At 39.2% G+C, this 16,324-nt stretch overlaps 1 protein-coding gene across 1 annotated transcript in view; it reads right to left on the minus strand.

Moving 5' to 3' along the window:
- ROS1 (ROS proto-oncogene 1 , receptor tyrosine kinase) overlaps positions 1–16,324 on the minus strand; it is a 74,867-nt gene that overhangs the window by 7,519 nt on the left and 51,024 nt on the right. The window contains exons 36-43 of the mRNA XM_010004862.1: positions 15,875–16,010; positions 15,310–15,472; positions 14,969–15,033; positions 11,342–11,471; positions 10,151–10,248; positions 9,333–9,536; positions 8,054–8,188; positions 2,897–3,060 (exon numbers count right to left, since the gene is read on the minus strand). Of these exons, the coding sequence (XP_010003164.1) occupies positions 2,897–3,060; positions 8,054–8,188; positions 9,333–9,536; positions 10,151–10,248; positions 11,342–11,471; positions 14,969–15,033; positions 15,310–15,472; positions 15,875–16,010 (1,095 nt within the window). The remainder of the gene's footprint in view (positions 1–2,896; positions 3,061–8,053; positions 8,189–9,332; positions 9,537–10,150; positions 10,249–11,341; positions 11,472–14,968; positions 15,034–15,309; positions 15,473–15,874; positions 16,011–16,324) is intronic.

Below are 16,324 nucleotides of genomic sequence, written 5' to 3' on the forward strand. Positions count from 1 at the left end.
AAACAGGCATGCACAGAGAGCTGTTGCCAAAGCTCTGTCTGCATTGAGCTGCCCTGCCTCCTACAGTGAGCCAAATTTTACCAACTACGTTATTACAGTCTTAATGAAGTCTTATTTAGAAAGCGACCACTACCAACAGATTCCCTTAATATGACGTACATTATGGAGTACCATTATCATTGAGGCTACCCTAGAAGTACATCATACAACAACATTTTCTGTAGTAAACTGGTGGTTTTTTTATTTTTAACCATTCAAACTGAAAGTTTTCATTGAAGTCTCAATCCATATTCCTTTTCAATAGCTTGGCCCTTTCTAAGAATGCAATTTTTTCCCAGGCAAGCAAATAAATCAATGGCTTTTCTCTGTGACTTCTGCTGTGTGGTGGAATCTGAAATTTTGGCAAAGTAATGTTTTTAATGTTAAAAATATGCATTTGTCATCCCAGTGAAAGAAATTATTTCCCTAGATTGAACAAGTTAACAGCAGTGGAAAGAACACACTTAGCTTGTATATGTTAAGCAGAGAGTTGCACTGAAACTAAAATTGCTACGCGTTACATTTGTGCCAAGCCTGCTCCACCAAGACAATGGTAACCTATATTCCGGCTTCTTTCCCAACTCCAAGCCACAGAAGGGCAGGCTCATATTTGAAAGTTTCAGCCCTGCTAAAGATTTTAACAGATATAAATGTAATGCCACAGTAATTTCTTAACTCCCTTAGTTTTCATGTCTCTATTGCCCCTGGAACTAGGGAATGCAAAGGTGTCCAAGGTAGGAAACCGCACAAGCTCAGGAGTAGATGCAAACAGTTAAATCAGTGAAGCCCTGTGTCCAGGGGATGTTGCATTCCTGTAGCCATCTTAAAACTAAACATCTCGTCTGAGACGTTGTATCCAAGCCGAACAGGGCCAGTCACCAAATTCCAGCCATCATCAGTGGAGAGAAAGGCAAAAGATGATCCCTATCATGCTATGAAATATGCCTAAAACATAGGGGTTGTCATTCTCTGGAGATGTCAGTTTCTGCTCCTGACTACAGAAATATTTAGAACAGTATCTATCTCAGACAAAACTCCTAGCTTCAAGGCATCTGCATTTGGGTGATATAAAGTCCTTCCAAAATGTAAAGCCTACCTGCTTGGGTGTAGTACCCAATTAATTGGCTCTACTCCTTTCCTAAGCTAATGCTAAGCTTACATTTGTGCCAGATTAAGCATCTCTTTCCTGAACCCCACTATTCAGAGCAAAGATGCCCTTAAAGAAACTAGGAAACTACCCTACAAGCAATGCACAAAGCTTTTCATTATAGTATAAGAGTGCAAAATCAGCTGTTAAAAAAATAAAAAAATAAATAAAAAAAAAAAGACATGAAATAAAAGGTTAGTGATTGCTTGCTTTAGTCTCATTATGTCTTGATAAATCTTTTAGTCTTGAAAAAAAATCTAAACCTGTCACGTGAAGACTGGATCAGACGTAGAGAGAAATTACACTGGGGATACACTGACTTTTGCAAAGCTGCACTAAACTATAAAGATTAGCAAAAAAATCAGTTAGACTTTCATTAATTAAGCATTGGCAGTGCCAGGGAATTGAATATTTTCCTATAGAAAAAAGGCCATGTAGTTGTGTAATTGAATATTGTGACATCTCTGGAATGGATCAGGAAGTTTTTCTAGAAAATCATAAAATATTGATGTATCCAAACTGCTTATGAAGCAGGATGAGTTCCTAGTGGAACAACATTTTATGAAGAAATAAAACACCAAAACAAAATATTTACATATTTTAGAAACAATTGGATTTGGGTTTTTATAGAATGGAATGTAGTAATTTTAATAAGAAATGTTTTTCATTAGAAAACCATAGAATGCAAACAGGTTAAATTTGAAACAAACAAACAAACAAGCAAACACAACCAACAACAAACAAAACCAACAAACAAAACCAAACAAAACCAAAAACAAACAAACAAAACCCAAACGCACAACACTCCGGGGAATGAAAGTTCAATATTTCAATTGATAAAAACTTTCTTTTTCAGATTTTCAGGAGACTTTTTTTACTAAGACGTCACTTTTTCTTAAGATTTAACCAGACAGGAATTACTGCAGGATGCGAAAAGCTCCTTGTTCTGGCCCAGTCAGGATGTTAATTTCCATGGTTAGATGATCTGAGTCACAGTTGCACAGACAACTTTAAATTTAGCGTCACCTATTTTTTTTTTTTTAATTCCTGTTTTCACAACCTTCTTAATGTTCTTATATAATTTGGCTTTGTTGTGTCCCATATCTTAAGTACATCTTCCCTAACGTCACATAGCTTTATTAATTCACATTGTGCAGAGTACAGCCATGATGTGGGTCCTGGCTGGAGCTATCACAGTCCAAGCTAGAAAAAGTGTTGCCTTACTCAGGTATCTAATTTGTCCTTCACTTACAAGCAACTACTGAATCAGTACTCCAAAAGTAAGTGTCAAACTGCTGTTGTTGATGGTAAGGGAGTAGATACCTTTGAAATTGGAACAGATTTCCACATAGAAGCCTTCTAAAGCTCTTCTGGCTCTACAAGCAACTTAAGCACTTACTTCAGTGGAACAGGACCATGAATTATCAAAAATTTAGCTACAAGTTGGATGTCTCTGTGAGGCAGGTTTGGTTGCAATATCACAGTTGTATTTTCACTTGGTAATCTTATATGTGCTTTGCCTAATTCATCGTAGCTAATGGCACCTGATGAATCTTTACAAGTTCATTATGAGAGGAGTAAAGTTTTGCTGTTCCCACTTCATAGGCAGAGAATTTAAGGCAGTGACATATGCAATGAAAATAACTGCTGAATCCCACTTTGTTAACAGCAAAGGGGCTGTAGGGACAGCAGGTGCTGGCTCACACTCACTTTCAAAAGCTTGGTTGGTGAATCCAGTTGCTGCCTCTTCATCTTCAAGGTAGTGGCTGAAGGACAGAGGAGAATATCTTATCTCTTGCAGTTTGTCCTGAATGCAAGAGAAAGTAGGTCTGTTGTGAGGTTCTTGGGCCCAGCATCTTGTCATTATATCACATCTGGAAAAAAAGAATTGTTAAAATGCGAACATTGAAGATAATCGAATCATTCATCTCAACACTTACCATTCTAAGTGGTAAGTGTTACCAACAAAATCATCTAAAAAGCAAGTTTGGTCTAAATTTTCAACTGCTGAAAACTTTATATGGGGTACAAAGATTACCATCAGCTGCTGAGGAAAGGAAAATCACATTAAAGATCAGTTGTCAGGAATATTCACTATGTATGCTTTTAATTTTTCGAAGATGGGTATTTTTTAGATTGGGAGCAGCTATAACATTAAAAAAAAACCACCCAACAAAAACAAACAAACAAAAACCCAAACAAACAAAACCACAAACAAACAGAACAGGCACATTTGCCATTGATTTCTTCTCTCACTAAAGAAGTCACCAATATTTTCTAATAAAGCAGACCAGGAGGTAATTTCCTCACTGAAAATAAATAAGTAAATAAACAAACAAACAAATAAATAAATAATCTAAAACTAGAAATTAACCTGAAGCTCTAGTTTATTTAGTCCCTCTTCAATTCACATGATCTCAAGCATACGGGCAACCCCTCCAGCACAGAGAGGGTTAATTTAGCATTCTGCCTCCAAACCAAAACAAAGAGGAGTAAGTTTTCCCATCAAAGACAAAACTGGTATGAGTTTCCTTTGGGTGCAGGTGTCCCAGCCCACCTTTGCACAACACTATCTATCTATACCAATCAGGGGAAACCTGCACCTCATGCTTCTCTAAAGGATAGGGCTGATTTATGTTGCTTACTTGCTTACTCCAGGTGAGTCCAAGCTACACAAAACCAAATCCTACAAAAGCCATGGGGAGCCAGGCTGGAAATCAAAACACAGCCAGCACCTGGACATGCTAAGTGTTGGGAGTGGGAAGAGGTCTTAGAGTCTCAAAACCGGAGAGCAGTGTTTGAGCAGCCAGTGAAAGGCTGGTTCAGGAAGCTGCTAATGGAATGCAGAGTATTCACCTCTAAGCCCTAAGTTCAAATCCTTCCCAGACCTGCTGCTATGTGATACCAGGCGTTACTGAGTTATGTGCAGTGAATTGGCTTGCTCAGATCCTTGCTTATCCATCTTAAAAAGGAGACCGCCTTCCTTCACCACATTTGGGTATTTCACAAACCCCTTGGTGACAGGTGGAAGAAATCTCTTGAATTCTGATTTTTCAATTCTATTTTTCATTAAAATATTGCCATTTGGTGAGAAATGTGAGTAGAAAAATTGCTTCAGAACCACTGTTCATCAACCCATATTGTGTGGTTGTGGAGCTGGACAAAGTGAGTCTGTTTATTCAAAAGGATCTTATAAAATCTTGAAAATCCATTTTGAAAATCTAAAATGTGGTAATAACTTCCTAATGCTCTGAGTCACTTCTTTCACGTATACTGATTATTGATTACTCTGGACATATAGATGGAAAATTATTGAATAGGACTCAAAATGAGGTGAAATAACTCTAGTTTTTCTACTGCTGCCAGCAAAGTGTCTCTCACATTGAATTTGAAGGCCAGCCTTGTTTACTGGAAGCCAAACAATCTGCTTTTTGGTCATGCTGGTTGGTAGGATATCCAAGAAAAAAACACAGCTTCTCTGGGCAACCTGTCCAGTGTCTCACCACCTTCATTGTAAAAAATATCTTCCTTATATACAATCTAAATCTACCTTCTTTTAATTTATATAACGAGAACAAAACCAGCATGGATTCTGGCTATTTTTGCATTCGTAGGACAAATTAATGTATTTTTAAGGAACTAATTTTTAATTGGACAATCAGCTTTATAAAGTTGTTCAGTTTTGTTGTTGAGTGGGGACATTAACTGCTGCCAAAACATTCAAAACTGGAATTTTTGTATTTGAATTATATTCCATATTCTTCTTTCCTAAATAAAATTGCTTGCTGGTTGGCTTAAAATATTATTACTAGGTAGAAATAATACTGTTCCTAATAATAAAAACTTTCAGACTGTCTCAGAATATGTCTGCAAATTTTGCATGGATAGCTATTTCTGGCATGATATTTAGCTTTCAAGGCATGTTGTGACATCCAGAGTTTTAAGTCACATGGCATAAATTTTCACTAGCCCAGAAATGCATCAACATGAGACCAGTCAAGAGGGTGAAAGCCAGGTTAATATACTGAGATAAACATAAATCACAGCTTGAGAACATTCCTATATTTTCTTGGGAGCCAATTACAGGCTAGCAAATATTGTGCCACTTCAATATGAGGAAGAGACTCAGAGAATTCCCCTACTCCATTGGGAAAGCCTTTTGGGAAGAAGTTAAAAATAACAGATACAATTACATCAGCCAAAGGTTTTTGTTAGGTTTAAGAACAAGACTGTAGACCTAGATATACACCTACACAACTACCCTTCACAACTGTGTTTCATCTGGGTGGGACAACTGGTAATCAAATGTCCAGCAGAGCTGCATATATGGGCCAAATAAGAATGGGAGAGCCTAGAAAAACAAAGAACTAATATTCATTATCTAATATTGGAGTGCAAAAGTGAAAAAATCCTGAAATGTGCTTTCCTGCATAGAAGCTACAGGACACTACCAATTTTCTCTTACATGAGATGGAAAATGCATGTGATGTGGGGATTTTCTTAGAAGAGGAGTAAATTTGTTGGGATGAAGAAGAGCCCCTGCTTTCATCTGATACATTCTGAGCAAGCCCTTCTTCTCTCCCACCCTTCAAATCCCTTCAGAGGGCACATTCCCAGAACCAAATAGCAAAATCTTTTAGTTACCCAACTGAAGTTTCTTCATCAAGCTCAGTTGTATAACTTTGCATGGGAGTGAGAATTTGGTGAAATCACAACTTCAAGTCAGCAAGTGGCCCCATGCTTGTACAATTCTCCTGACTGCAATCCACAGGGTTTCAGGATCTATATTAAATTAGCTCAGTGTAGTCCAAACTTTGGCATGCTCTTGCATGCATGCTTTACACCCAGGTGGCTCTGTCAGGTGTGGATCTCTGACTGCAAAATAGTGCCATACGTGCATCTATTCGTATTTCAATAAAAGTGGCTCGTTTATAGATCACATAGCCCCCTTTCCAGTTCATTACCAAGCTTCATCTAGTCACACTTCTTTGGGGGAAAGCACACAGCTACTCCCTGGGTTAACACCTTGTGGAGGCAAGGGGGAGAATTTCTCCTCCCTGCCAAAAAAACCTCTGATCCCACTTCCTTAATATTTTTACACCCCAAAGTTTCTAGTCAGTTTTACTTGCCCTTGCAATGTAAGTACCTCAGATTCCTAAACACTTCTCAGCTGAAGTAGTTTGGCCTTTGAACTCTCTTCCTATCAGTGATGGTTTGTTTTGTTAAATGACAATGAGCAAGCCAAAGTGCTGAAGAGACAATTGCTGACTGCTGATGTCCTGATGCAGGTTCAAAACCACAAGCAGAAAAGTAGGAATGTCAAGAATCCCAGCTTGCCATTAATGACCTAGCGAAGTATCAAAAAGCTATTTACTCTACTGATAGAAGCTGCATGCAGGTGCTGAGTGTTCACCAAATGAGATAAAAGATGGTACAAAAGTCTAAGAGCCCATTCAGCCCCTCACCTTTCAGAAACTGTGCTGCTGCTTTTAGGCCCTGATCCTACAGGTTACAATGAGCAGAACAGTGTTTAAGCCCTACCTGCTATGTGCCAGTCAAAACATAGGACCTCAGAAATTATTTCAAGTGAAGTTTTTGTGATTCTTCTGAAGATCTGGTCACTCATTTTAAAGACAACCTATGAGTCTTTGAGCTTGAATATCAAACATAGATATAAATTACCTCCCATGCTTTTTTATTCACAAGACAGCTGTCAGGAATTTTTTAAGGAAACATTTTTCAGCAGAAAATATTGAAACTCAGATTGCTTTGGGCCTTCATTTGTTCTGTGACTTCCAGTTCTTACAACAAAATCCTAATCTCTTCAGTTCTCCAGTTGCTCCAAGTGCTTATAATTTTTTTTATTACTAATATTGTATTTAAGCTACACCTACATAATGAGAAATAATAATGCTCTCTGGAACTTAAAGTATGACAATTTAAGTGACACCTATCACTGACATCTGGGCTTGCCAGTCACAGACTTATTCTCAAGCCATTTCCTCAGCCCCAGGAGTAAGAACTGTGCACTCTAAGTAGGCTCTTCTTCCATTTGTAGGACCAGCTGTCAAGTCCATTTCTGTGACTGCTTATGAATGGTGGATGATACAGGAACTGAGACATGAAATTAGGCCATACTGAGTGGTTGCTGGGCTGAGTTTCAACATCCTCCCTTATGCATCTCTGGCCAGTATGGGTTTGATCCACCACATGTATTAATTTTGTTATTTTACTTGCAAGAATTTTGCAATTAAACCTGAATTTTGTGCTCAAGAGGAAACTGAAAATGGAAAGCTTTGTTTATGCAGCTCAACTAAAGACTAACTAGAAGTGCACACTTCTCTTTTCCTGTACTGGTTCAGCTTTTCTTACTGGCTCTTATACGAGTTGTATCTGCAAAGAAAGCACAGTTATTTTCCACATATGTTCTAATACTAACCTCATTCCTGCAGCTACCAATGAGAAAGCCAGTTGTACCTGCTATAACAGGCACATGGTGTATAGGAATCAGTAAACTATTTCTTAAAGCCATCTTAACTTTCAACCAATACCATCAGGTACTCTCAGCCTGTTATCACATTACTACTAGATTTATGCCCAAGATTGACTTCCTTATCTCTGAAATACTATTTAGAAGACTAACATCCATCTTTCAACTTCAACACTTAAATTCTTACTCACAGGCTGCACCACTTGATGATTAGTAGCTGATTGACAGCTACAAGTGTTAGCTGTTTTATCTGAAAAGAAATGTGGAGGATGTTGAACTCCGCACGGGCATAAGTGTTATTCAAAATTATGACCACCTGGGAATAAGCCTCTTGTTCCTTACAAATACTATCAATTATATTTAAGCAAATAACTTACAGGTCATCAGGACAATGGTTTGGAGATTCCAGTCTTCCTCCTGATCGCACATGGTGTAAAACTTCTGTATTGGAGAAACCTGGATATGGCTGTTGACCCAAAGTTAATGTTTCCCACACTAGGACTCCAAAAGCCCTAAGAAACAAAAATTGAATTACCATAGTGATCATGAATGATTTGTCTATCAACAGTTAAATTGTCTCTAACTGATGAATAAGTCTCAGCTACAAAAATTAGGAGTTGCAATTTTTTGGTGAAACAACTCATACATCCTTAAACCAGCCTCTGGAATAGCTAACATCAAAGGGTAGACTGACCTACTTGCCCAGACTCACTGAGATAGGCTTCTAATCTTCTCCAGCTTAGAAGATGTGGAGTACCCACAGCTTACCTGGGCATCACTATCTGGTTGAGCATGTCCTCACTTAAACAAGTGTTTAGAAATCTCTAAAAGTACCATTGGAAATAGAGAGAGACATGTTCTCCTAAGCACCACTCACAAAGCAATCACCACCCTATTTGGTTTGGCACAGAACACTAAAAGCCTTGCTTAGGTAAATGTGTCAGTCAAATGCATGGGCTGCAAGAGCTAAGGACTTGGAGAAGACTGGTGGGCTCTGGCCCACCATAAGTATCCATGGCTACTGAAATCTAAACCTGTGTGACTCTCAGGTTTAATGGATCTGGTTTCATTGTTTTTTTCCTTGCCTCCTGACAGTGGGACTCTGCTTTTCCACCATAAACTCGCACAAAAATATGCACTTTAAGTAGATCTCCACAGCAAATTCTTATGACCTTCCACTGATGAAGTTGAGAAATTTGGCCTTCAAAATAAAGAATTCACCGGAAGAGGAGGAAACAATACAGATAAGTATTTGGATGTAGGAAGGAAATGCCAATTAACCAATGGAAAACAGATTAAATTTTTGAACAGGATGCAGACAGTCAATCCACTGCCCAAACAAGCAAAAAACACGTTGCAGGCCTAGTACAAAATTGTATGGTTGTGTGACTCTAGTTCTTTCCAGCCAAAATTCGAAACTAGAGCTCAAAGCACTAAGAAATATATCATAGAATCACAGAATAATAAAATCATAGAATGGTAGAGCCAAACTTTCCATTACATCATAAAAATATTGCTTAGGAAGAAATCTGGATTACACTGAAAATGTTTAGAGGTGGCAATAGGCAACTTTATCATCTCTGCTGTAAACCAGTATTATCTCGCTGTGGGATTTAGAGCTATTATTCCCATAGCTGTGTGGCTTCTATAACTTACCAGACATCAGAACGATTTGTAAAGACACCATCAATGAGGCTTTCAGGAGCCATCCATCTGACGGGGAGTAGGCCTTCTCCTCTTTTCCTGTAATAATCATTTTTATAGATATCTCTGGCAAGTCCAAAATCACCAATCTTTACCACCCGGGAGGAGCTCCCATACTCCTTCTCAGACACAAGGCAGTTGCGAGCAGCCAGGTCCCTGATTTGTAAGGCAGAAAAAAGACAATGGAGTTAGCATTGCAGAATAACTCAGGTCAGAAGGGACCTCTGGAGCTCATTGGGCTCAACCTCCTCTTCAGAGCACTGCCAACCTCTAGGTTGGATCAGGTGGCTTAGAGTCTCATCCCACCAAGTTTTGCATATCTTCAAGACTAGAGATTACACAGCCCATCTGGACAACCTGTTCTAGTGGTTTATCCTGCATGTTGTAAACAATATTATCTAATTTTCCTTGCTCTGACTTCTTCCTGTTGAGTCTCATTTTTTCCCTCTGTACCTCTGAGAAAATTCTGGCTCTGTGTCCTCTATAGCAGATGAAGACAGTTAATGGATTTCCCCACTTGCCCTTCTCTTTGTTGCATGAGATAGGATTCTTGCCTAGAGTGCAATGAGTCCTGGATTCAAATCTTAGAGTAGCCCACCATTTTGTGAAAGAACTGTAGATGATTTTTAGCAGAAAAGAGTAACATTACATTTTACCCCAGTGCTCTCATCTTACATTGTGACATCTCTCTAGGTGTTTTTTCACAGGTAAAATAATTAGTCCAAATACTGAGAGCAAACCTTGGAAGACTAAGGAAGTAAGTTCTGTACCTGTGTATAAAATGCATTTTCTCTAAATAGACACAGCCTTTACAAATATCCAAGCAAATATCCAAGAGGTCAGTCAGTTTCAGCAAGGGTGGCTGGAGCTACAAGAGACAAAACCAGAAGTTAACCATGTCTTCCAGCTTTGCAAACTCAGAATGACAACCTCCCTATGCAAGGGTGGTATTGTTTCTTCGCTTGAAAAGTATATGGTTTTTCCAAAACATGCAAAGCACAGGTGCAAAATCTGTTTGTTACTAGAGCAAATAATAATTACAGGCAGGATAAATTGCCAAATCACTGTACTGCACATAGAACACATTCTAGTTTTTGATCTGGGGCTAAGGTTGCCAAATCACTGTACTGCAGTGCAGGTGAACACATTCTAGTTTTTGATCTGGGGCTAAGAAGATCCTAGTTTCTTCACTAGGTGGAAGAAATGGGCCTGTGAAAATTTTCTCCCACTATCAGATTAGGTTTACTTGCTGTTGTATGAATCAGTATATTATCAGTATATTATTCTAGAAGAATATATGCACATACATTTCAGTAATATTCAATACTGACTGTGGGTTTGATCTAATCATATAAATGAAATAGACAATTGCTATAACACTATAGATTTCAGTGTCTAGTCTTTTGATCTACAATCTTACCATCCATATCATTCATCTGCTTTCTAACTACTGGAAAAATGTACTTAGTTAAAGACATTTATTCTTTGTCCTCTTCTCCTCTTTCCTCTTAAAGAATTTGAGGATACAGGCACAGGGACAGTATCTTCTCATATGCCTAGACTATGTCTAGTACATCGAGGATACAGCTGCTATTCAAAGGCAAACACCTCCACACCCCACACCATGAGACCTAACAGACCAGATATATGACCACCATTACTTATGATCACTTTTCAAAGGACTGTTCACGGTATTAATAGAGAGAAAGCCAACAAACATTTCATGACTGAAAAGACAATTTTTGGTCAATGGTCTAATGACATCCAGTCTTCTTCAGAGCAGCTCTGAATGCAAGGTCAGCACTCAACATAGAGGTCTCAGAGCATTAGGGAAAAGCCAAGCCAGACCTTGCAGCTACAGAAAAAAGTGGACATCAGCACAGACTTAGAGGAAGGGGAAAACTGAGAAGGTGTGGCCAGTTACATGTTAAAAAATATGAGTCTCATGGCCCTTACCCTACCTTCTGCTTTCTGGCTCCTCGTAGATAGCTAAGTAGATCCCCTCCTTCCATCAGCTCCAGTATAAGGTACTGAGGTTCATTTAACAGACAGACACCAAGTAACTTCAGAATGTGGGGGTGATCAAATTTACTAAAGAGAAGGAAAATACTGTAAGATTATATATGAGAAGTCCAGCTGGTTGATAGCTAATAAAGTGCATATAGCTGCAAGCAATGAATGAGCAGCTTAGCCTTAACAATCCTGCCTCTACTAGAACATGATTTAGTAACTCACTGAGCTTGGATTTGCTCAGTCCTGGAGAGAGTTCAGGGACATCCTTTCAAACCACAGGCTTATGCTACTTTGTCAGGCACCCTAATGTTTACTTGTGTATTAAAAACACACTTCATCTTATTTCATTTCCTGGAAGAAAAGATACCTCTACATTAAAAGTATCTGTATTATTTTAATAAAATACTGTTGTATTCACAGTAGAACTACTGATTTAGAGAAATGCACCAAGATTCACAGAATCATGCTATCACAGAATCACAAATGTTAAGGATTGAAAGGGACCTCTGCATCAAGTCCAACCCCCATGCCAGAGGAGGACCACCACAGAATCAAGGGCAGGTCATTCAGAAACACAACCAGAAGGGTCTTGAAAGTCTCCAGAGGAGACTCCACAGCCTCTCCGGGGAGCCTGTTCCAGTGCTCTGCAACCCTTAAAGTTTTTCCTCATGTTGAGATGAAATATTTTGTGCTCTAACTTGCATCCATTGCCCCTTGTCCTATCACATGGCACCACTGAAATGAGATTGGCCCTTCCTTCTTGACAGCCACCCTTCAGATATTTATATACATTAATAAGATCCTTTCTCACTCTTCTTCTCTAGACTAATCCCAGGTCTCTCAGCCCCCCTTTAAGACAGCTGTTTCAGTACCTTAATCTTCCTCATAGCCCTTTGTTGGAATCTCTTAAGCCTATCCCTGTCCCTCCTGAACTGGGGAGCCCAGAACTGAACAAAATACTCCAGGCGGGGACTCACCAGGGCAGAGTAGAGGTGGAGGAGAACGTCCCTCGACCTGCTGGGGACACTCGTCTTAATGCACTCAGGATACCATTGGCCTTCTTGGCCACAAGGGCACATTGCTGTGCCATGAATAACTTGCTGTCCACCAGGACTCCAAGGTTGTCCTCCACTGAGCTGCTTTGTAGCAGGTCAGCTCTTAATCTGTACTGGTGTATGGTGTTATTCCTCCCCAGGAACCTCATTAGGTTCCTCTTTACCCAGCTCTACAGTCTGTCCAAGTCTTGCTGAATGTTGCACAGCTTTCAGGTGTATCAGCCAGTCCTCCCAGTTTCATATCATCAGTAAATTTTTTGTGAATACACTGTCCCCTCATGCAGGTCGTTGATGAAGATGCTGAACAGGACTGGACAGGTTCAACATACTATTTTCATAACTGGGAGGAAAACTGTTTCTCACAGCACATTTTCAAGAGAAATGAAATATGCATGAGGAATACTTGCAGATATGCTGATAATTGCCTGTGTGTGTCCAAAATTATAGGAATTACCACAAAGCTATCAGCACTATCAGATCTAGCACTTTTCAAAGGATGAAGAATATTTACTCCTGTGTTTTTAAAATCACATTTCTTATGTTAGAAAATGGTTTTCCATTCGCACTGCTGTCTGAAATGACTTGCACCAGCAGTCAGAGAAACTTGACTATTGGGGAAGCTGGTAGTGTGCAAAGTGCTGTCAACTGCACCAATGTAAACAAATAAAACAAAGGGGTATTTTCCTTCTAACCTCTTTCAATACGCATAATCTTAGGTGTAGGCAAAGACTCCAGCAATAAGTGTGATTTGGAGTTTGACATTTCCCCCTGGCCCCCAGCACATACCTCTCAATCAGACAAACTTTGGCACTCTCAAGAACAAAAAGAAGGGAAGGAGCACCTGGCACTTTCCTTGCAGCTCGCACAGCCCTTTCTCCTCTGAGCTGTCATTCCTCACTTTCCAAGTGATGAGATACACCCAAGAATTTGCTACATATATTTGTACACAAACGACTCACCAATAACCAATATCAAATGACCTTTGGAAATACAGGCAACTGCATTTTCTTACTGCTGCATAGGAATAACAGAAGAAAGTCCTGGCATAACCAGGACAGCCTGCCTATCACTACAGTCTAAGTTTTTATAAACATCAAAAAAAGGCAAGCAAAGTAAAAATTGTATTTCATTATCTAATATCAAAGTTTGTAAGCAATCATGTCCGCTTATATTTCCTTTCTGCCCTTGGTTTCATTTGAGACCTTAGAGATGAACTTCCAGAAAAATCATTAGGGTCTCCACAGGGGAACTAAATATTTATTTTTTTCACATTAAGAAAAAAGATATTAAAAGCATATAAACCATTTATTACTACTAGGAATATCTAGTATTTAAGCTTTCTATTCTCTTTGTTTCTGTCTTATCTCATTGGTATACATACAGGCCCACACCAGTGCCTACAGTTAAATGTAGTAACTTTCAATTATATATTTTTCCAGGATTTTTGGTTTTGAATTATTAGCTGCAAAAAAATGAAAGCAGAACTGAGGAAGCTTCAGAGACTTTAACTAGGATCACATTTAATTTCCATACTACATAGAAAAGAGACCTTAAAGATAGAGTGTAGGAAGTTTACATACAACACACAATAGTTACTCTTTGTAATGAATTTACACTTTAATTACATGGCTCCATTTTGGTTTTCACAAGCCTCTTAACCTTGTTCAGTGTTCGGTGTGTGGAAAAAGTTAGGCAAAAAATGCAAGGTATTCTTTTAAAAATATGTAAACATAAAAAAGAATGCTGTGAAAACCAATTCCAAATATAATGACACTATGTTTTCTGTACGATAAAAAATCATTAATTTTTTTGAAAGAGGTTTCTAAATCAGCACTTGTGAAATGAAAGTCAGAGAAGTGCAGAAGCGTGTCTGAATACTAAACCATGCTCTCAGTCTTATGTTACCAGCTGAAAACTTTAGCTGAGCTTCTACTTGTTTCTGTGAAGACTCCAGAAAAACGGATGTCTAGGCAATGCACAGACTTCTCTGTATGAATTCTCACACTAGTGACATACATTATTTTTTTAAGTCTATCTCAATAGAAGAGGCGTGTGGCAGCCTCTAGTGGCAAGCATGCACATTTTAAATAAACGATTTCCACAGTAAATTGAAACTTCAAGGCATCAGCTTGTTTTGATATGTTTATTGTGGTAAAATAGGATTAGCCAAATGTGGCCCAGTTGCTTTTAACAACTAATTTAGTTTTAGGGGTGCAAAGATGCTAAAATACATCCATCTCCAGTAAATCTCCGATAAATCTCCAATAGATCCCCAATAAATCCATGGTGTGAGCATATTGAACTTACAGTCTATATCTTGAATTTTGCTAATCAGTTTTTTAGATCTATTTTCTTAAGATCCACCATTAGTGATTTATTTTTTTAGTAGAAACAAGAGAACGCCACAAAAATGCCACAGTCATTTGTTCAGATCTAAGTGTTGCTTTCATTCCTCTTGAAGGCCATCACCCTCACAAGATACTGGCTTTGAAGGGTGTCCAGTGGCAAAACTGTCCCTACCTCATTAAGTGGGCCTCCTTCAAGAATTCACTCTTCTCGTGGTCTGTCGAACCCTTCTTCAAAGTCTACTCAACAGAAAACAAAACTGTAATAACACTGAGGCCACCACCACCGTTACCACGTAGCACTTAAGTAAGGCAATCATATGTAGACATGGTCTAAAATACACATTCTTTTCCAGCAATCGTTTCAAGGAGATAGGCTCAGCTTTAAGTGACTTGCAAGAAATACTGCAAGAAAGCACCCAAATCTGTGAACACCTTGTTTTATGGTGTAACTTCTGAGCCAAATCGCTCTGCCCATCCCACTCTGCTGCCAGAGAAATACGCAGTTGCCATTACCTTGACTGCTACTTTTGTTTCTCCACTTCCATCTCCCAGGATATCTACTGCAATCCCTTCATACACCTCTCCAAATGCTCCGCTTCCTAACAATTTGTGCAAGTTCAGTTTGTCCCGAGGGAAAGCTGGCAGTGATTCAATCTCTGCTTGAGAAGGAAGAGTGCTACAAAACAGTAGTCACTTGTTGATACATAAGAATGTTTGAAATGTTATTAAAATTATTCCTCAAATTATTCTGGCACTATTTGTCTCATCAGATACATTTAAGGGAAGCACAGGTGAAGCATGGAAGTTTTGGAAACTACTGTAAAACACCAGGTTTTCTTCATTCCTTGTGCACTTGCACTTCTTGTCAATGTGAGTGGGCTAGGGGCAACCCAGGCCAGGGTGCACTCCAGGGAGCCAGCATGGCAGGGTGTGCTTCAGAGCAGACCTGCCCTGCAGTGCAATTTCAGGTCTTAACTCCACCTTGAGGTGTCAGGGATGAGTGCACTGATGAAAACCAGTCCACAGAAGCCCTCTTATGTGTTTTTGTCCTGAAAATACATTTGCTCCAAGGACATACCTTACAGCATAACAGGCATTGGCTAGCCCTACTGTCTCAGACATCCCCCGCAGTCGAGCTAATTCTTTATCTTCCTTGATAAACACAATCTGTCCTGGCAAGGCCTGTTTTCTGGATTTCCATCTTTGATGCCATACTGGAACAGAAAAGCAGCCCATCAGATACTTCACTCTGAGAGCATCCCAGCATGTGAGCAGGCTGAAAGGCTACAGGATATTTGTTATTGTGTTCAACTTGATCTCTAGCAGCTTATGTGAGCAAGATATTTACATCTGGCTACCATCTTCCTCCCATAAAACACAGACAACTGCTCCTTGAGCTGACAAATGAGTCAAACATCCACTTCTATATGTGGCAAGACTCAAGCCTGAAGGACTGCTGCTATGGCCCAGGAAGAAGATGGGGAGTGAGAGAACAGGACCATCACATGTGGACATCTATATCTCAGGG

Source organism: Chaetura pelagica, unplaced genomic scaffold (assembly GCF_000747805.2).
Source record: "Chaetura pelagica isolate M959 unplaced genomic scaffold, ChaPel_1.0 scaffold171, whole genome shotgun sequence".
Classification (NCBI taxonomy): Eukaryota; Metazoa; Chordata; class Aves; order Apodiformes; family Apodidae; genus Chaetura; species Chaetura pelagica.